At 34.8% G+C, this 26,153-nt stretch overlaps 1 protein-coding gene across 1 annotated transcript; it reads left to right on the top strand.

The window, feature by feature from the left end:
- Positions 1-1,786: 1,786 nt before the first annotated feature.
- On the top strand, positions 1,787-9,171 carry LOC143613879 (cullin-1). Its single transcript, XM_077087500.1, has 20 exons — positions 1,787-1,891; positions 2,584-2,762; positions 2,849-2,948; positions 3,036-3,221; positions 3,665-3,712; positions 3,794-3,997; positions 4,096-4,173; positions 4,252-4,341; positions 4,426-4,506; positions 4,601-4,663; positions 4,749-4,784; positions 5,338-5,424; positions 5,505-5,654; positions 5,741-5,796; positions 6,720-6,840; positions 7,402-7,563; positions 7,645-7,788; positions 7,876-8,094; positions 8,485-8,652; positions 8,757-9,171. Exons 2-20 carry the CDS (start codon positions 2,629-2,631, stop codon positions 8,856-8,858), a joined length of 2,229 nt encoding a protein of 742 aa, XP_076943615.1. The 5' UTR covers positions 1,787-1,891; positions 2,584-2,628; the 3' UTR covers positions 8,859-9,171.
- Positions 9,172-26,153: the final 16,982 nt, after the last annotated feature.

Genomic DNA, 26,153 nt, shown 5'->3' with positions numbered 1-26,153 from the left:
TCTTAGACGTCACGCATACCAATATTTACTAAAATATCAAACCTAGACAAAAAAATTTCTATTATCCCATATAATTTTTGAATCAGATCATAAATGTAAGAAAACACTCTTAATAATTGACTAATGAATTCAAGATCTTTCGTTCAAAGAGGATCAAATGTGACATAAATTTAAAGAAACAACCAACTTAAGAAAAAAAACATCATACGTAAGAAAATGACTAAAATTGCACTTTTATCATTATCATGCTTTAGAGAGAAAATATAATGTGGTCTTAAACCGAATAAAAACTAGGGCGGTCAAACGTGTCGGGTTGGTAAGTTGGCGGGTTAACGGGTTGCGGGTTGACGGATTGACGGGTTGAAATGTGAAACCCGAACCCGACCTATATTATTATTTGTGTCAAATATGTCAACCCTAACCCGCACACACATAAATTCGGGTCGACGCGAACACGACCTGTTTAACCCATATTTTTTACACAACTTAATTTATATAATCAGACATACAAATTATAATAAAATCAAAACCATATATTGCAAAATTCAAATGCAATTTAACATGAGTCGATTCAGATATAGATGGATTTGACGATATGTTCATTTATATTGGTGAATGAACAGAATAAATGCATATTGGGTAATCAAATTCTGGTTGAGAATTTAAAAATGTCATTCACGAAAAATAGAATTTAAGAGGAAACCTAAAAATGTAATATGGGGAATGAAAAATAATTAACTTCTTTAACACATTTTAAAACTAAAGAGAGAATATAAAATTAATTTTAAAATATCTAAAATTAAACGGGTGAGCGGGTCAACCCGTTTTTATATAGGTCAACCCAAACCCGACCTGTTTAGAAAACTGGTCAACCCGAACCCAACCCGTTTTTAAACGGGTCGTGTTAGCCGACCCAAAACCTGTTTTTTTTTTGTCGGTTTCGGGTTGGATTTTGGGCCGTGTCAAGAATTGACACCTCTAATAAAAACACAGTTTTCAAAATATGAAAGGAAATTTTATCAATTTAAACAACATTTTAGTATCTAAATCCATTAAAATTTAAACTCATACTAGTATACTATACCATCACTTCATTTTTCTATAAAGAAAATACAAACTAAATAATAATAATAATAATAAAAAAGTTTGGATCAAATATAAATTAAACTAACTTGCGGACTATGCGAATTAAGTAATATAATTATATATATATATATATATATATATATAATATAATGCAATTATCCTATACTTGATTCGTACAGTTAGCTCGCAAGTATGTACTTTAACTTTCATCGTAAGCCCACCAGTGTTGCAAAAATCCCGACTAGACGTCGATTAATCGCTAGTTCCTACTTCACTAATTAATTTTGGGCTAATCGGCCAAATTAATCGGTAAATGGTCATGTCCGGCCAAAAGCGACTGTTTCCGACGAGATACTGACAAAAATATGCGGTTTTTGATGAGATTCCGAACAAAATTAGTGGTTCCAAAGAGATTCGATAGAAAACAACGGTTTTCGGCGAGATTCAAGCTTATTTCCAGCCAAAATGTGTTTATGCATGTATAAAACTGAAAATGACATAAAATGTGCTGCACATATAAAATTGAAAATTATACATTAAAGTTCGATCCAGTTAAACTCGATTAATCACTGGTCCCTATCCCGTATTCCACTAGAGGATATTGATTTTTACAACAATAATAATAATTGTGTGGGAAGGGAAGATATGCACGAAAGTAAAAGGAACAAGGAAAGGGAGGGCTTGTAATAAAAGCAGAGAGAGAAAGAAACCACCGAAGAAGATCCAAAATCCTTCATCTCTCTCTTTCTCTTTCACTCGTATACTCTGCTCTTCGATTCATTCCAATTCCAGTCAATCGACTCAGGTAGTAGTAGTAGTACTATTCATTTCAATTCAATCACCTTCTGCCGTTTACTTTATTATCTATTTGATTTCTCACTTTTATCCGATTCAGTTTCTTACGATCATATCTTCCCTTCAAATCAGCTGTGCCTTTGATATCGATCGATTGTTTACACTCATCGATACATGTTGACGCCTTGTTGTTAGCTTTAGGTTACGGATTTGGGGTTTCTGGACTTCTGGGGTTTATAACAGGTTAGTATTAGGGTTTGTGTTTTGCAATTAGGTTATTCCAGCTGCAGATTGTTTCATTTTGTTATGCAATTTTCCCTACGTGTTTTACCAACCTAAGTTTATGCAATTTTGCGTGTGTTTGATTTCTGATATTTTTTTTATGCAAAGTCGGATTATGTTTCGAAGCTATTTGATGACATCGTTTTTGTGTTCGATTGTGACTGCTTGTTTATGTTTATCGATATGTGTTGATGCATTGTTGTCAGGTTTAGGTTATGTTTGTGTTGGATTTAGGGCTTCTAGACTTGTAGAGTTTATGCTAAGCTCGTCGTTTGTAAATTATGGTTTGTGTTTTATTATAAGTTTATTGAACATTGATTTTGGCTATTCTATAAGTTTTGTTTTGTTCTCTTTCTGTTTAACAGAATACAAGATTTATATACTTATTATTATTGTTGTTGTTATCTAATATTCGGACAGGTTTAATAGGTTTTGAATAATAGTCTGGTGTGAAATCTAATAAAAATGAATGAGCGGAAAACGATAGATTTAGAGCAGGGATGGGACTTCATGCAGAAAGGAATTACAAAATTGAAGAACATTCTAGAAGGTCTTCCCGAGCCGCAGTTTAGCTCAGAAGACTACATGATGCTCTACACGTATTATTCACTATAGTTCTTGTGATTTTATTTCTCACTTATTGTACGGACTACTAAGCTAAATCTTGTGTAATTTGTTTTTCTAGAACCATCTACAACATGTGCACGCAGAAACCGCCACATGACTACTCTCAGCAGTTGTATGATAAGTATCGCGAGTCTTTCGAAGAGTACATTACGTCAACGGTAGGATTGTTGTTTTATGTTATTCATTTATTTATGGTAAGATCGTTATTATCTATGTTGGTTATAATGGTGAATTTTGTTACGCAGGTGTTGCCTTCCTTAAGGGAGAAACATGATGAGTTCATGCTAAGAGAGCTTGTTAGAAGGTGGTCTAATCATAAGATCATGGTTAGGTGGCTTTCTAGATTCTTCCATTATCTTGACCGTTATTTCATCGCCCGCCGTTCTCTGCCTCCACTTCATGAAGTTGGACTTGCTTGTTTCCGTGATCTGGTAATAATGTGTATATTTAGTAAAGAGTTACAAAGTAATCAAGAATAATATTGAACGAGAGTAAATTCTTCAAGTATCCGAATAATATTTGTAACATCTATGTTAGGGGTGTAAACAACCAAGCTGAGCCAGAGCTCGGCTAGGTCTGAGCTCGGCTCGTTTGACTTACGAGTGCTCGTTTCGAGCTCTATAAGTGAAGCTCGTGCTTGTTTAAACAAGCTTAGTTTTAGGCCCATGCTCGTTTAAGCTTGGTTCTTTTCAAATTTTTAGCGAGCCGATCTTGAGTAGTTTACGAGCGACTTGGCTTGTTTTAACTTCTAGTGTTCATTTCAAATTAGGACGGATACATGTGTCAACTACTTTGACATGAATCATTCTATTTCATCTTTCTTTAATTTCTTGAAATATTTTGTGTTGATTTTACTGTCGGATATGGCTGTTAGGTGTACAGAGAGGTGAATGGGAAAGTGAGAGATGCTGTGATATCTCTGGTATGTTCTTTTTTAACGTGTTTTCTTCAAATTTGGTTGTGATAAGTTTTATCATGTTATTATTTAATGATTTGTAACCAGATTGATCAAGAACGTGAAGGCGAGCAGATAGACCGAGCTTTACTGAAGAATGTTCTAGATATATTTGTTGAGATTGGAATGGGGCAAATGGAGTATTATGAGAATGATTTTGAATCATCTATGCTTAAAGATACTGCTGCATATTATTCACGCAAGGCTTCAAACTGGATCTTAGAAGATTCTTGTCCAGATTACATGCTCAAAGTAAAAAAAAAACTTCATTTTGAAAGTGAACTTATGATATTAGGCTTTCTTTCTCAAATATTTTGTGAATTGTAAGCATCTTTTATAAAATGTTTCAGGCAGAGGAGTGCTTGAAAAGAGAAAAAGACCGAGTGTCTCATTATCTTCATGTCAGCAGTGAGCCAAAGCTGCTTGAGGTTTGTTTTTTAAGGTTTATCTTATTTACTTTTGATGGTTATTAATTTGTTGTGTGTATACTTTATTGGTATTCGTAGAAAGTTCAAAATGAGTTGCTGTCTGTTTATGCGACTCAATTGCTTGAGAAAGAACACTCTGGTTGTCATGCATTGCTCAGGGATGACAAGGTGTACATTTATCATTTGAGTTTTTTCTTTTAATATTTGGTTTGGTTTTGTTTATATGAGTATTGGCTTTTTACTTCTATTTAGGTTGATGATTTGTCAAGGATGTACAGACTCTTTTCAAAGATACCAAAAGGACTAGAACCTGTGTCTAGTATGTTTAAGCAGGTTTGTTAATTGTTATCTTAATCACATGTTTGCTGATTTTATATTCTTTTTTCAGTATTGTTTTATATGCACGATGCATTTCTATGTTGTACAGCATGTCACTGCTGAAGGTACAACTTTGGTCAAACAAGCTGAAGATGCTGCAAGCAACAAGAAGGTTTGTACTTTGTACATGCTAAACATGTTAATTCACAATCTATTTAAATCACATGTTTGTTAAGCTGTTTTGTGGCTCCTTTCAGGCTGAAAAGAGAGACGTGGTTGGCTTGCAGGAACAGGTAATATTGATAATGTGGTATTTGCTGAGGGGTGCTAAACAGGCTGTGTTTGCTGGTCCAACTTGACATAAGCCCGAAAATTGTGTTACATGTCACGAGTGCTCACGGGTTGACACCAACGCAACCTGTTTAACTCTATTTTTTTGCATATTAATGCTTCGCAATTACAGTTTTACAACAAAAGATAGAAATGTATATAAAGTAATTACATTTTAGCTATGAAATATTATGTCATTTTTAATTTTAAGTTTTGAATTTTGGGATAAACTACCCAATTAATTTATATTACTCATTTTGTTAGTATAAAATAAAAAAAAAACGGGTTAAATCAGTCAACCTGCAAACCCGCCGGGTTGACACAAACACGACTTGTTTAGCTGTAAATAGGTTTGCGGGTTCAACCTGAAAATGACCTGAACCCCTTTTATACTAACCAAAAATCATGAGTTTCGTGTTAGGTATGTGTCATGTTAGAAATTCACACCTATAATCTGCAGTTAGTAATATATATTAATTGTTAAACTTATGTGTTTATTCTTGGGTCCGTGTTCAGGTTTTTGTTAGAAAAGTGATTGAGCTTCATGATAAGTATCTGGCATATGTAAATGACTGTTTTAGTAACCATACCCTCTTCCACAAGGTATGTTTGTTAGTTTCACTAATTAATGACTAATATGATTTTTTTTTAACTCTTGTTATTAACTATTAATTTGTGTCTAGGCACTTAAAGAAGCATTTGAAATATTCTGCAACAAGGGTGTTGCTGGAAGTTCAAGTGCAGAGTTACTTGCCACATTTTGTGATAATATTCTTAAGAAGGGTGGAAGTGAGAAATTGAGTGATGAAGCCATTGAAGACACACTTGAGAAGGTAATGTCTAATTGTTATAGATGCCGTTCTTTTTCTAAAATTGTTGATTCAGGTTGTGACATCTGAGCTGTCTGATTAACTTGCAGGTTGTAAAGCTGCTTGCCTACATTAGTGATAAAGATCTATTTGCTGAATTTTATAGGTAAAATTAGTTATTTAAATTTTGATGAACGTTAATTGGTTAGTATAATAATTTCATTTTTTGCTTTCATTTAACAATTAGAATTGCAAATGGATGGGCTGACTGTAGGCCTATAAAGTAACTGACGTGTTTGTTTAACTTGAACCGAACAAATGGTCAAACACGAACAGTTAAATGAACATGGTTTTCTTTTTCATGTTTGTTTGTTAAGAACATGAACATGTTTGTGTACGTTGTTCCTTAACATTATAAGCAAACAAACATTACTGAACATAGATGAACAATATAAGCGAACAGTTCATGACTGTTAACAAACAAGCATTACTGAACATAGATGAACGAACATAAATAACATACTTAAGTGAACACCAATTAAAAGTAATCGTGGATACCAGTCTGTTGGGGGAAAAATAATAAAACTAGACTAAATTGTAATTGACTTAAAATTTTTTAATGAATATACAAATTAACTCAAAACAAACATAAATGAACCCATTTGAATGAGCATAAACAAACTTAAATAAACAGTTACGAACATAATTGTTCATGTTTGTTTGTTTTAACTAAATGAATAAACAATGTTCTACATGTTAACTTTTCACTGGACGGTTCACGAACAGTTTACAGAATGTTCAGTTTGGTTGCAGGCCTAGTTGACTAACACTTCTATATGTACTATTTTTAATAAATGTGATCACAAAACATTATTTTGTTTCAATGGTACTATATTTGCTTGAATAAAATGATATAGGAGGTTCTATGCATAAAAAATACACTTTGATGACGCTTGATAGCTTCGACACGTATCTCTATCAATCTGTTTTTTGTACCTATTAAAACATAAACTGAATTGATCTTGTTCATATTTGTATGGGTCAAAATTGCTAACTCGTTTAATTTTTGATACTGTATTCTACTTGCAGGAAAAAACTCGCTCGACGGCTTTTGTTCGACAAAAGTGCCAATGATGAGCATGAGAGAAGCATTTTGACCAAACTGAAGCAACAATGCGGTGGTCAATTCACATCTAAGATGGAAGGAATGGTAAGCATGGATAAGTATTTAGAATCACCTGTTGTCCAAACTTTTAAAACCTTCATAAATAGTCTTAAGTTATATGATTTTAATGCATTTTGGATCTGGTTCGACCCATTCTATCTAAGGGGCGTCAGGGTTAACAGATGGCAGGTTTGCTGGTTGATTTGTTCAACCCAAACATGACCCGTATTTTTATTCGTGTTATGAAATGTTAACACTAACCTGCACGAACTTGATAAACTGAATACAAACTGTGTAATCATTTTTCTAAACAAGTTTGTGGGTAATAAGAAAGCTGTAAACATGTCAATCGACTTGGTAGCCTGTAAAAAAATAGGTTAAACGAGTCATAAACGGGTTAATGGGTCTGCAAGTTCGACTAAGCAACAAGTCAACTCAAACCCGACCCATTTTTTAAACAGGTTAGATATGGTAACCCAAAACCTGATTGGGTCGTGTCAGAAATTGATCTCTCCGTTTTAGTTACTTTTTATTCTAACAACTTAACATGATATGGATAAATCATAACTCGAATTGACCCATTTATCTGCCGTATCTACTTTTCAGGTTACAGATCTAACATTAGCAAAGGAAAACCAATCCCACTTTGAGGAATACTTGAGCAATAATTCAAATGTTAGCCCCGGGATTGACTTGACTGTGACTGTGTTGACCACTGGCTTCTGGCCAAGCTACAAATCTTTTGACCTAAATCTCCCAGCAGAGATGGTACAATACAACCTTTAACTTCATTTTTATAAGAAACAATAGCTCTGTTACATGTTTAATTTGTTAAAATATTTCTTTTAGGTGAAGTGTGTTGAAGTTTTCAGAGAATTTTATCAAACCAAAACAAAGCACAGAAAACTTACATGGATATATTCATTGGGTACCTGCAACATCAATGGGAAGTTTGATCCGAAAACTATGGAGCTCATTGTCACAACCTACCAGGTTTCTTTGATAAAAACACTTTTATGTATTTACTTATGTATGTGCAATAGTTGTTAATGTCTAAGGGGTTGACTTTGATTGATGAAGGCATCTGCGTTACTGCTGTTCAACTTGTCAGACCGATTGAGTTATCAGGAAATTATGAGTCAGTTGAACTTGTCAGATGATGATGTTGTTAGGCTTCTTCACTCTCTGTCGTGTGCAAAATATAAAATTCTTACCAAGGAGCCGAATACCAAAAGTATCTCTCCAACTGATTACTTTGAGTTCAACTCCAAGTTTACAGATAAAATGAGGAGGATCAAGGTACTTGAGAGTGATTTTACTATATATATGTGTTTGATTTTTATATTAGTAGTAATTAAAATTTTTCGTTTCTTACATACGAATTCATATGTTATCTGCATAAAAATCCATTAAACAAATTTGTTTATATGTTAATTTAGTTTGAACGTTTATCTATACATGTGTAGGTAATCTACTCATTACTTGCACATGCGTAGGTTCTATAAATAAAGAGAATCTGTTCATACTTTTGTTTTTTAATTTCAGGAGAGAAATAAACACTGATTTATTTTGTTTTTTTATGTTCTAGCACAAAAAATGTGTTTTGTCTAGATCCTTCCTCTATATATATGTGTATATATCTTCTGATTTGATGATCAATACTATTGTTTAATCTATATGTTTATTTAGATTCCTCTACCTCCTGTGGACGAGAAGAAAAAGGTAATTGAGGATGTTGATAAAGATAGGCGGTATGCAATTGATGCTTCAATCGTGCGAATCATGAAGAGCAGAAAAGTGTTGGGATATCAGCAGTTGGTGATGGAGTGTGTTGAGCAGTTGGGACGCATGTTTAAGGTATTTTTTTTTCTTCAAAATACTTCAGTTTCACTCTTTAAAGATAAAACACTGCCCAAGTGGTCCCAGTTTTTCTGATTTATTAATGAACATGTGTTGTGTAGCCTGATGTAAAAGCAATAAAAAAGAGGATTGAAGATCTGATAACGCGTGATTATCTTGAAAGAGACAAAGAGAACGCGAACTTGTTTCGGTACTTGGCATGATTCCATTTACGGTTACAGTTGAGGATGATCAGTTAATAGCATGAAGTTTGATATGCTGAACTAGATGTTGCCAATGTTTTGGATTGATGATCGGACTATGCCATGCCACCTACGTCTCTCTTTCAAGTTTTTTTATAAGCCAATATGATGATCCTGATTTGTGGATATTGTAATATTCTCTGTTTTGCTGCTGCTTACATTAGTTTACAGTTGACAAATTGGCTCACTTTTCATGTTTGGCTTTACTGTTTTATTGCTTGGATTAATGTTCTGTTGAAAAAGTAAAAGGGTGATAGGACTGAATTTGCTATAAGTTGTGAGTTTTTCTGTGTTAAGTTGATGTGATGTTATCGCGGGAGAGATGAATACGAGTGAAAAGACGATCAACAACTGTGATTGTATGCATTTGTGATAAAAGGTTCCTGAATCGGAATAAGTGGTTAATGGTTATGTTTTTGTATTTCGGTTTAAGGAGTTGGTTCAAACTGAAAAAAAAGAAAAACTAGTTTGGTAATCTTATTTGAATAAGTATGTCTAATTCCAGTTAGTTTATGTTGTGACGTACATAGGTTGTGATGAATTAGCTTTAAAAAAGAAGTGCCCAAGCTTAAGAAACAAGTCATGAGTTGAGCTAGAGTTATAAAAATGGAGCGCAAAATAAACAGAGTTCGACCTCCGCCTTAAAGGAGCTAAACTCAAAGCTCTTTTTGTTAGATGAGCCGATTTGAGCTTGAAAAACTACTCTTAGATTTAGCCTTTTGCACCATTAGTGTAACAGAACGCACTATTCAAATATCTATCATAAATCTATTTTACTTTGGTATAGAATCAAGTTCAAAACAGAGTTATTTTTCAAACTGAAATAACAAAATATTTGTGTTTACAAGTTATATTTCTAAAAGAAAATGTAAAAAGAATTGAACGGAAAAATATATAAACAGATTTGAGTGAATTTCTTAAAACTAAATATTATAGACGTGTCTAGATAAAATGAATAGATATCCATATAAATCTAAGGGTAATTAGGTAATTCCAAGTTGATAGCGACTTTAGTGAACGTGCGTGTGTGTAGCTTAGGATCCTTCCACACCAACTTTTCCCTGTACGACTCGTATAGGGCTATACAATCATATAGCACCTAGAACACGTCAGTTTGTGTCGGATGTTTGCCGGTCATTGTTTGTAGTGCCTCATATAGCCCATACGGGCCGTATAGACAATTTTTTGGACAAATTTTTGACAACCATATATTTATGTGATTTATGAATTTAACATCCTATGTAGCCATCATCCAAATAAATTATCTAAATTGCACTATATTTTCTTTAGCAATTTTAGCCGCTCTCCTTTTCGACCCTTTCATGTTTTGTTTCACTTGTATAAAATTATGTTTTATATTGAAAAGTTGAATGATATGATATTTTAGAGTAAAATAAATTGTCTATTAAAATATACATAACATATTTGGCAAAGTAACTTATAGCACTATATGGCTCGTATAACGTTTCTAAACAGCGCTTAACAGTGTTCGAAGGTAGGATGACTTTTTCTGCAAAAGTTTTCTATACGGTCGTATTGCCCTATACGACCGCATAGATTTTATGGTGTGCCAGGGAGCAATACGAGCCATTAAACACCTATACGGTCGTATAGGTTGCAAAAAGCTGTTATTTTATCCCATGTCAGTCATGCATAGCGTTTACGGCTCGTATGGGCCTATACGAGCCGTATAATCATGTCCAGTCGGCATGAGAGTGGGGTATGAGGATCACATCCCATAGAATAATAGAATTGAATAATTAACACGGTTCCCGCTTAAGTTACCAAGTAGTGACTAAAGCATCCCTCAAATTCCCAAATTAAGATTTAACTAAAAGTTAAATGATAATTAGTGTAGTGTGCCATCAACAAATCCTACTATTCAAACACGAAGAAGGTTAGTATTTTACTGTATTTGGATTAACTGGATGATCAGTGACGAAGTCAGAAACTTTTTTTAATGGGTTTGATATTTACGATGGTTGGGCTTATTACCATCCGACATTAAAGTTTTCGGGTCGGAGCACAAATCATAATCCCAAAATGTACAATTTTAAAGTTTTTACTTTTTAGGCTGGAGGTCAAAGTTTTTGGGCCGGGTTAGACGTATCTTTCTAAAAATATCGGCAGTAAACCATAAATGCACAACTTCAACACAAAATTAACTTGATTGGTTAACTTAATAGCAAGTCCCAACACGTTACAATTTACACATAAACATATAATTAATGTTTTTATAACCGGACCAAATATCAAACTGGTCGTCTTACTGATAACCGATTGACCAGATTTAAGAACGTTCGATGTCATTAAATTTAAATACGAAAAATAAAATATATTACAATGTAACTTATACATAGTATAAAAATAATTTTTATGGAATATACAGGAAACAACGGTAACATAAAGTATTTTATTTATACTTGTTACAGAAAATAGAAGATATAAAGATGTAATAACTGTTTTATGATTCTAATATTGTGAGTCAAGTTATTTTACAAAGGGTAATAAAAATGAGAAGTGTGAGAAGCCATAAATAATTGACATGTGTCAAAGGGGACCAAAGGAAAAAGGGTATAGAGGTTATACATTTTTCTCCTCACATGCAAGACACATGTTAATACCACCATCATTTTAGAACGTTTATAAATTTTTCGTATGATATTTTTTTTTAAAAAAATTTATCATAATAACAAGCGTTTTTTTATCTTTAATACGAGTATGATTTTTGTTATATAAAAATTAAAACAAAAATCACGTCATTGTGTCTTTTCGCACACCATTATGTCTTTTCGCTTATCATTGTGTCTTTTTTCGTCATTGTGTCTTTTCGCACACCATTGTGTCTTTTCGCTTATCATTGTGTCTTTTTTCGTCATTGTGGCTTTTCGCACACCATTGTGTCTTTTCGCTTATCATTGTGTCTTTTCGCCCACCATTGTGTCTTTTCGCTTATCATTGTGTTTTTTTCGTCATTTTGTCTTTTCGCACACCATTGTGTCTTTTCGCTTATCATTGTGTTTTTTTTTGTCATTGTGTCTTTTTGCACACCATTGTGTCTTTTTTCGTCATTGTGTCTTTTTTCGCCATTGTGTCTTTTCGCACACCATTGTGTATTTTCGCTTAGCATTGTGTCTTTTTTCGCACACTATTGTGTCTTTTCGCACACCTTTGTGTCTTTTCGCTTATCACTGTGTCTTTTTTCGTCATTGTGTTTTTTTGTCACTGTGTCTTTCAACTCATCATTATGTTTTTTTAAATACTAATAACACCGTTGTGTAATAATAATATGTAAAAATAATGATAAAATAACAACAAATTATCTAATACATAAAACACAATGATTAATACATGTTACACAATAACTTGAAACGTAAAACACAATGGTGAATACGTATAACACAATGACTTAAAACGTAAGACCAAATGGTGAATACGTATAACACAATGATCTAAAACGTAAGACACAATGATGAATATATATAACACAATGATTTGAAACGTAAAACACAATGCAAACAACATATTACACACTGACACATTGAACAACAAAAAAACACAATTAAAAAAACCTATTAGTTTTTTTTTATTTTTATATAACAATATGATATCATATTAAAGATAAAAAAAACGCTTATTATTATGGTTAATTTTTTTAAAAAAAAAATAATGTCGTATGAAAAAGTTATGGACAATTTAAAATGATAGGGGAATTGACATGTGCCTTGCATGTGGAGAGAGAAAGTCAACAAATGTGGGTTATTACCTTAATGCCCTTTCTATCAATTTTTATTTATTAAATTAATCCAGTCATTTAAATCTAAAATCAATAGACTAGATTCCTTCACATCCTTCTCATTTTTGTTGTCCTTTGTATTTTAACTTTACCCATTGTTAGTAATAACAATAAAAACTAGAAAAGTAAAAACAAAGTAGGTTTTTAAAGTTAACAATAGTCTTTGACTTTCGCACTTTCCAACAAAAGAAAACAACATTAGACGTCCAAAAAAAACCGGTTCCGGACCCGAACTGGGGTACCCGACTCGAAATCGGTTCCAGGTTATACCCGGTGTATCCAAAACCCGGTTTGGGTATTTATATACCCGAAATCCCAACCCGGTTCTATATATTATATCAGTAATCGGTTCCTACCCGGAATAACCGGTTCCGCCGGATATTGTACATTAAATACAGTTGCAGTCCAAAAACTAGCTGTTGGAACCGGTTCCAACGGTAATATAGCCGTTGGAACCGGTTTTTGAATGCAAAGTAGCTGTTGTAACCGGTTACAACGGTAATACAGCCATTGGAACCGGTTTTTGTTGTCCAAAACCTTATATAAAAAAATTACATTTTTTGTCATTTTGAATTAACAAAATTATGGAATGGGTCCTTTTTGAAAATTAGTTTTAATCTTTATCCTTTATTTGTATGTTTCCCTCGATTTTTGTCCTTTACACTAACGATCATCCGCTTTCTCAGTTAAGTCTTCTCATGTGCCATGCACATGAGGGCGTTTTTGTAATTTTACCTGAAAAGGTCTATATATGTAATTACTATAACCTAGAGGCCATTTATGTTATTTATTAAAATTTAATCTTGAGACCCACTATACAAACACATACCCAAATACTCTTCATCTCTCTATTAATTCAGATTCACAATTGTCTTTCTCTCTCTCTACGACCACAACCTTAGAACAAAATTAAACTGAGCTATTTTTTTTTTTTTTGGGGGGGGGGGATTAATAAAATCAAACATCGGTGATCAAAATCAAAGGAAAAAAGATGAGTAGGGGAGTTATCGTGTTCAAGTGTGGGCGGAGTGTGAATGTTGGTTCATAGATCTGGGCGTCATCGGTTAAGAGACTATGACGGTGGTCTCAGATCTAATTGATTAGTGATGGTTCATGTATTTGGTCGTTTTAGATCGGATATGTGATGGTTCACATGTCGGTGGTCGTTGGACTCTTAATTGTTGTTTGGTCACTGACTGAGTCGGTGACGACGATGAAAATGAACGGAGATACGTCAACGCTAAGCAAAGGATGCAGTCTCCTTTTCTTCCATAATCATTGGCGGTGGGTCATTGAGAGAATTAGGGGTTTTGGGTGGGGTGGTTGTGATCTCCAGCAGAACGAGGGAGTTGTATTTTTATTACAGGTAAGGATGTTGTGGAGTTGGTAGCAGAAGGGAGAGATGAATTTGATATGTTTATTTTTCTTTTTCATTTTTAATAAAACAAAATAATGGTTCCTATAATTACATGTATAGTCCCTATAGATTTTTGATTAACTCTACATTTTTATTATGTTTGCACAAGTAGGCCTTTAAAGGGTAAAAAGACTAAAATACACTCATGTGCAATGCACTGGGGGTGAGTTAACTGAAAAGTTAACATTCGTTAGTATAAAGAACAAAAATCGAGGGAAACATCCAAATAAAGGATAAAGATTGAAACACATTTTCAAAAAGAACTCATTCCATAATTTTGTTAATTCAAAAGGACAAAAATTGTGATTTTTTCTTATATAATTTGATTATTTACCCCTTGTTTCACCACCAAACTCAAAAACAATCTAAAATACTTCTCGTTTTACAAACCCGACCATCCGACTCAAAAATACTATGGCAACCACCAAAAAGTCTAACAACAAGGCTAACAACAACGCTACTTCATCCGTTTTTATTGGCCCGGTTCGTGTTGAAGATGACCCACAAGTTATTGGGGTCCTCGGCCATAACCGCAACAAAGAAATATGGAAGAATTGGGATTTGGTTATAGTGATCTATGGTGATACTAAGGCTCGTTGCAAATTTTGTGGAACTTTCTTAAAGCACGATTCGAACTCGACTTTAAAAAAGCACATCGATAAGCCATTTTGCAAGGCCTTGAAAGGCGTTTGCGCAACCGACCAAGTGGACTTGGGTAAAGATGGTACACTCTTTCGTTACAACACGAACCATGTTCAAGATAGAATGGCAAAGTTCGTTATTCAACGAGGTTTGCCATTTAACCACTTTGACGGCCCGGAGTTGACGTCCTTGATTCGAGAAACTCTACAACCGCGATACACACATGTAAGTCGTACTACTCTAAGACGTTATTGTATCAAATTGTGGGAGTGTGCAAAAAAAAGAGTTAATCGACTTTTTTCAAACTTTAGAATCGATGGTGAGTTTAACTAGCGATGTTTGGTCGGCACCACATGGGTTACCCGAATCATACATATGTGTCACCGCTCATTGGGTTGATCCGGCGTCTTGGCAATTGATGAAACGCACCATCGCTTTTGAAAACTTCCTGTACCCACATACCGCAGAAAAATTGTTTGAATTGGTTGATGAGGTTATAGCGACTTATAACTTGAAAAATAAAATATTTTCGATGTCGTTTGACAACGCATCAAACAATACAACGACGCTAGAAAAATTTATCATAAAATATTCACCACCTTGTTACGGAAATATTTTTCATGTTCGATGTGTTGCACATATTATCAATTTGGTTGTTCAATAAGGTCTCGGCAATGAAAGCATGGGTGTCAATTTGACTTGCTTTATACTTATGTTACAAGATGTTTTCAAAAGTGGTAAAAGAAGACATCTTGAATATAAGAACTATTGCAAATTGGTTGAAAGAAAATATCTGGGGCCGAATTGTGACGTTCCAACCCGTTGGAACTCAAGTTTTCATATGCTCAAGTGTGCTTTTGCCCAACGCCAAACATTACAAAGTTTTCATAACAATCTTGTTGAACAATGCGAGGCCGATTTGCTTCACGAGTCCCGACCGTGTTTGGGTGAATGTCGGTTATTTGTTGGAGTATCTTGATGTATTCAAAACCGCAACAACTAAGTTATCGGGAATTTATTATCCTACCAGTTGTTGGGTTTTGCAAGAATTGTACAACATGTCTTTGAATTTTAGAGAGTTTGAGGAGAAAAAAAAAAACTCTTCAATGATATTGTTTTGATAATGAAGGAAAAGTTCTTAAAATATTATGAAGACATACCGCCGGTGTTTACTTGTGCCGCCGCTATAAACCCATATTGGATTGTTAACGGGGTTGAGACATTGATCGAGGAAATATTTGACAACATGGGCATGCACGAGATCGACCTGAAGTTGTCGACGGAAGCGAAGGAAAAGTTTAACAAAAACCTCCAAGAACTTTATGGCCATTATTTTCAACTATATGGTTCAAGCGCAAGGTCGTCTTTTATAAGGCAAACAACGAAAAGTAAGCCGTGCAAGGACAAGCTTATAAATTTGATGAATGCAGTACGTGAATCGGCCGCTAAGAGGCAAAGAGAAAACACACCAACTAGTGAACTCGGTCGATATAGTTGAGCAAACTATGTTGAGGCCGCAACGGTCGACAAAATTCGCGACATTGATATTTTGGCTTGGTGGAAAGGAAAACAAAACGAATTTCCTATTCTATCCGCCATGGCTCGTGACTTGCTTAGCGTCCAAGTCTCAACGGTTGCTTCCGAATCGGTTTTTTCTCTTAGTGAGAGGGTATTATCAATGCGAAGAACAAAACTAACTCCCGAGCCTCTAGAGGTTTGCATTCTCCTAAAGGATCATTTGGATGCGGTTGATCGTATAGAACACGAGGCAAACTTTGAAGATGAAATACCAATAGAGCGTCCTATTCATGATGAGGAGGTGGTGGAAGGGTTTTCTTCCGGGAATTCGGGTGGTGAAGAAGACGAGGATGAGGACTTGTAATTTTTATTTGTATTAGTAAAATAATTTGTAACACGATCAAATTTCAAGTAATATTTAGTTTTGCTTTGTTTATTACTAGTAATGATTTATTTCTTATTAGTCATGTTTTATTTTTTTGTTACCTTTTCAATTGATTACAATAACAACGAACATTTTATTATAAAAAAACAAAACATATTACAAACATTATTAAAACATGACGATACTAAACATAACACGTTAAAATAAATAAAAACAAGGTCTGTCGTTTTAATTCGGCGTTCTACAAAGATAAGCGTTGTTACCGGCGGCGGTAGGTGCTTGAGTTGTAGAGCCGGGCGACTCTCACGCTTCCGCTTTCTTGGCATCCAAACTTTTTTTCTCACGACAATACTTATTGGTATGCTTGCGTAAGATGGAGTTCGACCTCGCTTTCAAAAACTTGGAACAATACTTGCACCGGGTCGACTCTTGTGAGTCGGTCATGACACACAAATCGTAATGAACCCAAACCTCGGGGCATCGTATTGTTCGATGACCATAACAACATCGTAGTCACTTGCCATTGTTTGTCGATTTAAGCTTAATTGTGATTTAGAGTTTTGAAAGTGGTTTAACAAATTATACACAACACCTTGCTATTTATAGTATGTTCGTAAGTTGTATATAGTTAAAAAACCGGTTCCAACGGTCAAAAACGGCTATATAGCCGTTGGAACCGGTTCCTAACGGCCATACGAAGTTTTTGATTTCAATTCAGAGATTTATCCGATTAAAGTGTTTAAAGAACTACCAAATAACTTTTAATCTAAAAATTTTCATACATTATTTTGAAAATTCAAGTCAAAATACACCAAATCCCATCAAAGACAACACAGTACATGTACGAAAATTGTGTGTTACACACGATTCTTGTAGTTGACACAAACGGTTAAGTATTCTATTATTCACTTATTTGTTAATATGATATGCGACTTTGATAATATATTAAGAGATACAGGTAAAGTAGGTAATAAGTTAAACCAAGTAAAAACTAGGGTGACAATCGGGTAACATTAATACCACTCATGCATTTATTTATGTCAAAATCATCAACTATGAATATACTATAAATTTTTTTAACCTAAACAAGACCCGTATAACCATTTATCTAAACGGGTAGTAGTTATATTGTAAACGAGTTGTAGACGTAAATAGGTTACTAAGGTTGTAAATGCTTCGGCAAGTTGACCTAACACCATATTATTATTAGAGAAATCTGCATTTTGTCTCCCTTGTTTATATCGTTGCGAGATGGGTTAACCCCTGAAAAAGATTTTGCGAACTTTGTGCCCCTATGTTTCTCCGGCCGGTTCTTCTGACTCCTACCGTCAGTTGACCGTCCGTTGACCGTTGATATTTTAGTAATAATACCAATATATTAAGGGTATTTTAGTAATCTTCTTTTAATAAATTATAAATATAATAATAATAATAATAATAATAATAATAATACTCATCTTCATTATCAGAGCAGATCATCATATTTATCATCAGCTCATCTTCATCATCATCAACCTCAAACATACTTGATGTTCTTCATCATCATCAGTTTCATTACAAGTAATCGAATCTATCAAATCCTCAAACCCATAAGTCATTCCGACCAAAACCCCTAACCTCCGGCACCACGTCGCCATGGATTCCGGCCATCTCGTTTTTCCGGCCAACTCGTTTTTCTGGCCAACTCGTTTTTCCGGCCATCTCGTTTTTCCAGTCATTCGGGTGAAAAGTTTACTAAAAAATAGTTCGTTTATTGTTTTCGGGTGAAAAGTTTACTAAAAAACGGTTCGTTTTGTTGTTTTCGGGTTAAAATTTTACTAATAAACGGTTCGCTTAGTTGTTTTCGGGTGAAAGTTTTACTAAAAAACAGTTCGTTTTGGTTGTTTCCGGGTGAAAATTTTACTAAAAAACGGTTCGTTTTGCTTGTTTTCGGGTTAAAAGTTTACTAAAAACGGTTCGTTTGTCGTTTTCGGGTGAAAAGTTTAATAAAAAACGGTTCGTTTTGGTTGTTTTCGGGTTAAAAATTTACTAAAAAACGGCCCGTTTCGTTGTTTTCGGGTTAAAAATTTACTAAAAAACGGCCCGTTTCGTTGTTTTCGGGTGAAAAGTTTACTAAAAAACGGTTCGTTTTGGTTGTTTTCGGGTTAAAAATTTACTAAAAAATGGCCCGTTTCGTTGTTTTCGGGCGAAAAGTTTACTAAAAAACGGCTTGTTCCGTTGTTTTCGGGCGAAAAGTTTACTAAAAAACGTCTCGTTTCGTTGTTTTCGGGTTAAAATTTTACTTAAAAACGGTTCGTTTGGTTGTTTTCGGGTTAAAAGTTTACTAAAAAACGGTTCGTTTGGTTGTTTTCGGGTGAAAAGTTTACTAAAAAACGACTCGTTTGGTTGTTCATTTTGGTTGTTTTCGGGTGAAAAGTTTACTAAAAAACGGCTCGTTTTGGTTGTTTTCGGGTTAAAAGTTTACTAAAAAACGGATCGTTTGGTTGTTTTCGGGTGAAAAGTTTACTAAAAAACGGCCCGTTTCGTTGTTTTCGGACAAAAAAATTACTAAAAAACGGCTTGTTCCGTTGTTTTCGGGCGGAAAGTTTACTAAAAAACGGCGCGTTTTGTTATTTCCGGGCGAAAAGTTTACTAAAAAACGGCTCGTTTCGTTGTTTTCGGGTTAAAAGTTCACAACAAAACGGTTCGTTTGGTTGTTTTCGGGTTAAAAGTTTATTAAAAAACGGTTCGTTTGGTTGTTTTCGGGTTAAAAGTTTACTAAAAAACGATTCGTTTGGTTGTTTTCGAGTGAAAAGTTTACTAAAAAAGGGTTCGTTTGGTTGTTTTCGGGTGAAAAGTTTACTAAAAAACGGTCAATTTCGTTGTTTTCGGGTGAAAAGTTTATTAAAAACGGCTTGTTCCGTTGTTTTCGGGCAAAAAGTTTACTAAAAAACGGCGCGTTTTGTTGTTTCCGGGCGAAAGTTTACTATAAAACGGCTCGTTTCGTTATTCTCGGGTTAAAAGTTTACAACAAAACGGTTCGTTTGGTTGTTTTCTGGTGAAAAGTTTACTAAAAAACGGTTCGTTTGGTTGTTTTCGGTTGAAAAGTTACTAAAAAACGGTTCGTTTCGTTGTTTTCGGGTGAAAAGTTTACTAAAACAAACCATTTTTAATGAAAATATTACTAAAAAATTGTTCTTTTAAGTTTTTTACAAATGGCAAAATGGTTGTTTTCAAAATGGTTTTGAAAATGGGCCACTTCTACCCACATTGTCGACGTCACTCTATGAATGTAACCGATATCGATAAAATTCATGATAATGAGGGGTTTTACCAACTGAATACACTCTTAAAATTTTTTCTTTGTGTGTTGTAAGCTATACGAATATCAATACTATTCTGGGCGTTTACTAATTTACATTTTGGGTTTAGTGTCATTATCATAAAGAATCTAAACGATGCTGACCAAACTCACGTCACTGCTTCACCATAAAAATTCAAGACTATTTATGATATTAAACGTTTGATTTTTTATTGTTTTTTCTTTTTGTTATTTCTCTCCCCAAAAGTAAGAGTTTTTTTTTTAAGTTTTTGAGAATTATAAATGCAACATAATATTATCTTTTTGAAAGTGACAACACAATGTAGAAAAACAAAATTAACATAGAGACAATTGTGAGAGATAGAAAACACAATCCTTATAGTAAGCGATAATTGGTTCAAAGTGACACAGAAAAACAAAATTCACATACGGACAACTATGTTAACTTTGTTTTGACTGAATTCATGACAATGAGTGGTTTTACCAACTGAATACATGCTTAAATTTTTTTTTTGTGTATAAACTATACGAATATCAATACTATTCTGGACATTTACTAATTTACATTTTGGGTTTAGTGTCATTACCATAAATAACCTAAACGATGCCGACCAAACTCACGTCACTGCTTTACCATAAAAGTTCAAGACTATTTATGATACTAAACGTCTGATTATTTATTTTTTATTATTTTTCCTTTTGTCCTTTTGTTATTTCTCACCATAAAAGTTCTAAGACTATTTATGATACTAAACGTATGATTATTTATTTATTATTATTTTTCTTTTTGTCCTTTTGTTATTTCTCTCACAAAAGTAAGTTTTTTTGAAAATTATAGATGCAACATAATATTATCTGTTTGAAAGTGACACCACATTGTAAAAAAATAAAGTTAACATAGGACAATTGTGAGAGACGGTAGAAAAACAAAGTTAAAATAGGGACAATTACGAGAGAAAAAAAAATACAATTCTTATAGCAAGCGATGATTGGTTCAGAGTGATACACGGAAAAACAAAGTTTACATATGGACAACTACAAGAGAGAGAAAACACAAAGTTTGTAGCTGACAATGATTGGTTCAAGATGACACACATAAATACAAATATCATAATGGGACACACTTGATAGATATAAAATACAATCCTTGTAGAAAGTCATGACTGATCGAAGATAACATATAGAAAAACAAATTCACATGGGAATATACATATTGGTAATTTAACAACAGGGTAATTTGTTAGCTGAATTACTAATTCATGTATATTAGTAACTAGGAAGTTTCTCGGCGCGTTGCGTCAGATTGATGTTATTGACAGTAATACTCATACAACTTATCAAATCGTGTAATGCATCTGAGAGTTGAGGTGAATTTGATCGGTGCCAAGTTACGAAACCATTAATCCCCCCCTCAAAAAAAAACTTTGTTAACGCAAAAATACAACAAAATAAGCGTTGCGGTTACGAACCGATGACACTTTGATTGGTATCTGGTTACGACCCAAAAAATAAAACAAATCATAAATTCGTCTACTCTTAAATATACAACAACTGAGCGTATTTAAAAATTTAAAAAAAATGTGGTGAACAAAAAAAAACACGCGCGTTGCGGTTGCGAAGTGATATGAATTCATTGATTATGGAATTGAAGGATAAAAAAGTTATAAAAAACCCCACGCATTGCATTTGCGAACTAACGCGAATTCAGTCGGAATCGACGTTGATGAGACTAAAACGTTCATAGAAAACCATGTGTTGTGGTGGTGAACCGACATGGGTTCTGTTGGTATCAGGTTACTGATGGGTGGTCCATGGGACAACCCTTAATTGATCTAAAGCCGTTAGTAATCATGTATTGAATTGGTTTATTTTGTGGAATTAGATAACTACGGTGTTCTCGGTGAATTGTAGGTACAAAGGAGGTTCCGGAGCTATTAAGACGTATAACGAAGAAACCTAAGAAACCGGAGACGCGAAAGAAGTCAAACACGTGAATACAAGGGTGCATGGTTGGAGTCCACCGTGACCCACGGTTCAAACCGTGGGCCACGGTCCAAAGAGGAGCAAATGGACAGAGGCCACCGTACCGTCACCTCTGTCCCACCGTGAAGCCCACCGTGGCCCACGGTGGAGACCGTGGGCCACGGTCCAGATTATGGTGAAAGACACCGTGACTCACGGTGTGAACCGTGGGCCACGGTTAGGTCGTAACTGCCTGATTTTCTTTTTATTTTTAGTCGTTTTTTCATGTCTTTTCATTATCTTCCATCTTAGAACACCCTAAGGACGAATATTGGAGTGCAAGTACTTTATTTTGGTGATTGTAATCGTTGAATTGGATTGGAGATTCATCTACATACTTTGATTTATGCTATGATGAACCGAATGATGAGTGACTAGTACTCTTTATGTTCTCTCCCGAATTGTAAGGTTTTCAATTAGATATTTGTTAATCGTTTATGTTATTTGTGGGATAGTATTATGATCTTATGATTATTTTGCTATGGTTATTGTGAGTTTGTTTTGTAATTGTTAGTATGGTATAAATTCATGTTCTTGACTATCCGTTCTTAGTGCCATAGACACTCGAGATTTAGTAGAAGAGAATTAGGGTTAGCAATACTAAACTGATTATTCAGTGATAACCTTGCATTTTTATAATCCAAGTACTTAGTCCTCTTTTGTCACATCCAAACACATTTTCCCGAATTATATTTGTATAGTTCATCCCACAAGTAAACGTTAATTTTATCAACATTGGAAACCTGAAATCGGGAGAGGGCATTCTTTCTTATATTGTTTAAAACTCATTTATTGTTTTAGTTATTTTTGTTAATCAAAACCAAACAACCAACTCTTTTAATTTACTTTTGCACTTAGTTTAATATAGTTTAATCATAAAGCTACTTAGTAATACATTTTCCACAAACTCCATGTGTTCGATACCCGCTTATCGCTATCTAATAGTTGTAATCGGTTTATTTTTGAGTGAGTCTTCGACCTTACGTCAAATTTTGGCGCCGTTGCTGGGGAGTAGTGCGCAACGTGTGTTAGCTTTAGTAATTTTTGTTTGTTATTTTTGGGTTTAAGCTGGTTGTGTTAGTGTGCAGGTACCTACAGGTGTATGCATACTAGAAGCTCTAACAGGTCATCACTTGTAACATCCCCAAAATTTTGATCCAAATTTGACAACTTAGGAAAGTTGAGGGATCAAAAATAATCTTAAGATAAGTAATAGGAAAATATTAAATAAGGAATTATAAGAAAAATAAGGAAATAAAAATATTTCTTAAGTTAAGTATTCTTATATGAAGGAAAATAATAAAACTCCATTCCACATTGGAAGATGTAAGAAAGTGGAAGCATTCCACTAAGGTATAAATAAGGAAGATGGAATCCATCCCACATGGAAAGTGGTAAAGAAATTGAAGCTCTTTATAAGAAAGAGATTTTCCATAATAATATTCTTTTATAAATATCTGCACCAAGTGGTCCTAGAAGAGGGTGCGTAGCACCCGACGCGCACGCGCTCGGGCTCGGGCGAGGACGAGGACGATGGCGAAGGCGAAGGCGACGGGGACGGCGAAGGGCGTTGGGCGCAATGTGGCGCTTTGATGGCGCACTTTGCACTTCATGTGGCAGCATACCAGGACACGTGGCAGAATGTGTCAGACCACGTGTTGGTCGTGGTACGCGACGAAGCCAGGAAGAGGACCCATCGCGTACCGCGATGGGATCCAAAATCAGCTATAAATAGACGGGGTCACGGCTCATTTTCACACACACTCCCACACTCTCTAGAATTCGGTCTCTATCTACCTCGGTTTGCGTGCCAAACACCGTTTTGCGTGCCCAGACCCGACAATCATTACCTCGTAATCCGTGCCAAAAATTCGGTGTTTTCCTCGAAGTGCGTGCCACCCAAAAGTAACCCGACATCCGCCTCGAAGTACGTGCACGACCCGGCGACACGTGAACATCGCCTCGATTTGCGTGCCAAGGAAGGTGGATCATGAACGCCTCGATAGACGTGCATATAGAGTAGAAGTGCTGCCCGTATAAACTTAGGAGATCTAACTCCGAATACCCGTGCGAGGTAAGGGGCTCTGCCTAAGTTATTATTTTATTATTATAAATGGCTTAGACCATAGTCGAGGGTATAGCCCGAACCTTGATTACGGTTAAGACTAATATAACTTTTCTTAAGCGAAGGTTATAGTCAAAATAATATTTCTTTATGACTAAGAAATGTAATACAAGAGATTATAGTTATGAAATCAATGTTTCTTCTTGAAGAAGAAACTCAGTATAGACGTTTCTTCTTGAAGAAGAAACGTAGCATATAATTAGTAAATGAAGAAAGGACTAAAGGTCCAAATGTTCTAAATAAACAAATGATTTTATCAAGGTTGAAGTTATACGAAATAGACTAAAGGTCTAAATCAAGATCGTTGATCTAGATATTTATACAAAAATGTTATTCTTGTACTATAGGTCCGAGGTAACAAAACAAGAAGCAGAAATCAGAAAAACAGGAATCACTATCAGAAACTGATTATAAACTGACAAGGTGAATAAGCCTCAAACCTTTTATATCGAGTCAGAATGTTTGCATAGGATTTACGAATCCTTAAAAACTTTGTGTACAATAATAAGAAACGGACACTCTGATTAAGAGTATACATGTGTCTGGATCCAAACATACATGGTAACTCGGCATTTCCCCAAGGCCATGCATATCATCAACATGCCTCTAAAGGTCTACCGGACTGTTCAGAGAAATGATATTGTGTATATAATTAATTGTACATGGTACTTAGGGTAATTTGATCCCAATATAGTTGGGTGCCTAATGAGTAGTCACAAAGGTATTATTGTTGGTTTCACAAAGGTATTGAAAAGAGATTTTAGAGTCAGCGTTATTCACCAGCTTTGTGCTGACGTATTTTCCCACCCATGTTACAGGGAAACAAGAAAGGTTAGAACAGACAAGCAAGAAGGAATAGAAGATTGGAGTTATAGTCATTAGATGCTATCTGATGGCTCAGATATTTTATTTGAAAAATATTATAAAAAGAGTTATGTTTTATTAAGAAATGTATTTGAATTATCAAGCAGATATTTAAACCCGAGATTTTAATAAGTTTTCAATATAAATATTTTAAAGACTTCCGCTACAAACCGCAACTCTGATTTATTTACAAAACAGGTACCAACTTGTGGTCACACTCCTAGGCCCTGAGCCGGGGTGTGACATCACTGCTAGTTATTAATCCCGAGATTGACAGAACAGTTCGAAGAAACCGAGTTTTACTTAGAGAGAACAAGCTTCTTGGTTCTCCAACTGCATCAAATAGCAACATGGATTCACCAGTTCCCACTTCAGGTCAGACAATCCCGACTACACCTCCACCAAATCCACCTCCACCGATCACTACTAATATACCTACAGCATCAAGTGAACTCCAACCACCACCCACAACCGAACCCATAGCTGCCAAATACACCTACTCAACATCATCAACATTACCACCTATTACCAACCTTTTTCCTAACTTTGGTGCGTCATCATCATCTCAACAATATCAACCACCACCCTTTCAACAATCACAATCAAGCTACCAATACCAACCCCAACCTTTTATGCAACATTCAAGAACACAAGGTGACGGATACGGATATGGGTTTGATAGTGAATTTGAGGGGTATGAAGTGTAAGGTTACTACATGGGAGGTTATGGAATGTAACACCCCGGCTAAAGCGGAATATGCCCGAGTGTGACGTATAGATTTCCCAAAACACATGTGACACTATTAAGTGACAATATTATCATTAATTAATTTAAACACCAAGTACACAAGTTTGTAACGAGAAATACAAGAAAATACAAGAACAATTAAAATCTTGACCATTTATTAATATAACCTAAGTACTAATGTCTTCGTCATTGCATCGTTCTCTAAATAAGGTACATGTAGCATATATATAAAATAATGTTAACTAAATGAATAGTTGGTGAGTTCACACAAGTTTTGATAAACGTACATAAAAATCATACAATTCCATGAACAAGTGTAAATGAGCAAGTCATGTCCTTTCCAACTGGGATTGTGCACCAGCGTACTCAGATAAGCGCAGGTAAGGTCCTTTCTAGTTGGGATTATGCACCAACGTAATCGGATAATAAGGCCCTTTT

The sequence above is a fragment of the Bidens hawaiensis genome, unplaced genomic scaffold, assembly GCF_021521415.1.
Source record: "Bidens hawaiensis isolate Kalapana, Puna unplaced genomic scaffold, B.hawaiensis_p1.1 tig00000237_1, whole genome shotgun sequence".
Taxonomy (NCBI): domain Eukaryota; kingdom Viridiplantae; phylum Streptophyta; class Magnoliopsida; order Asterales; family Asteraceae; genus Bidens; species Bidens hawaiensis.
The sequence above is the reverse complement of the archived record's forward strand: the minus strand, read 5'-3'. Positions and strand labels throughout refer to the sequence as shown.

What these genes read in the sequence shown, in the direction of transcription:
- LOC143613879 (XM_077087500.1), top strand. Translation starts at nt 2,629, where the DNA reads ATGAATGAGCGGAAAACGATAGATTTAGAGCAGGGATGGGACTTCATG. An exon ending in CATCTAAGATGGAAGGAATG is followed by an intron (nt 6,841 to 7,401) that starts GTAAGCATGGAT and finishes TCTACTTTTCAG; the next exon opens with GTTACAGATCTAACATTAGC. An exon ending in TCATTGTCACAACCTACCAG is followed by an intron (nt 7,789 to 7,875) that starts GTTTCTTTGATA and finishes TGATTGATGAAG; the next exon opens with GCATCTGCGTTACTGCTGTT.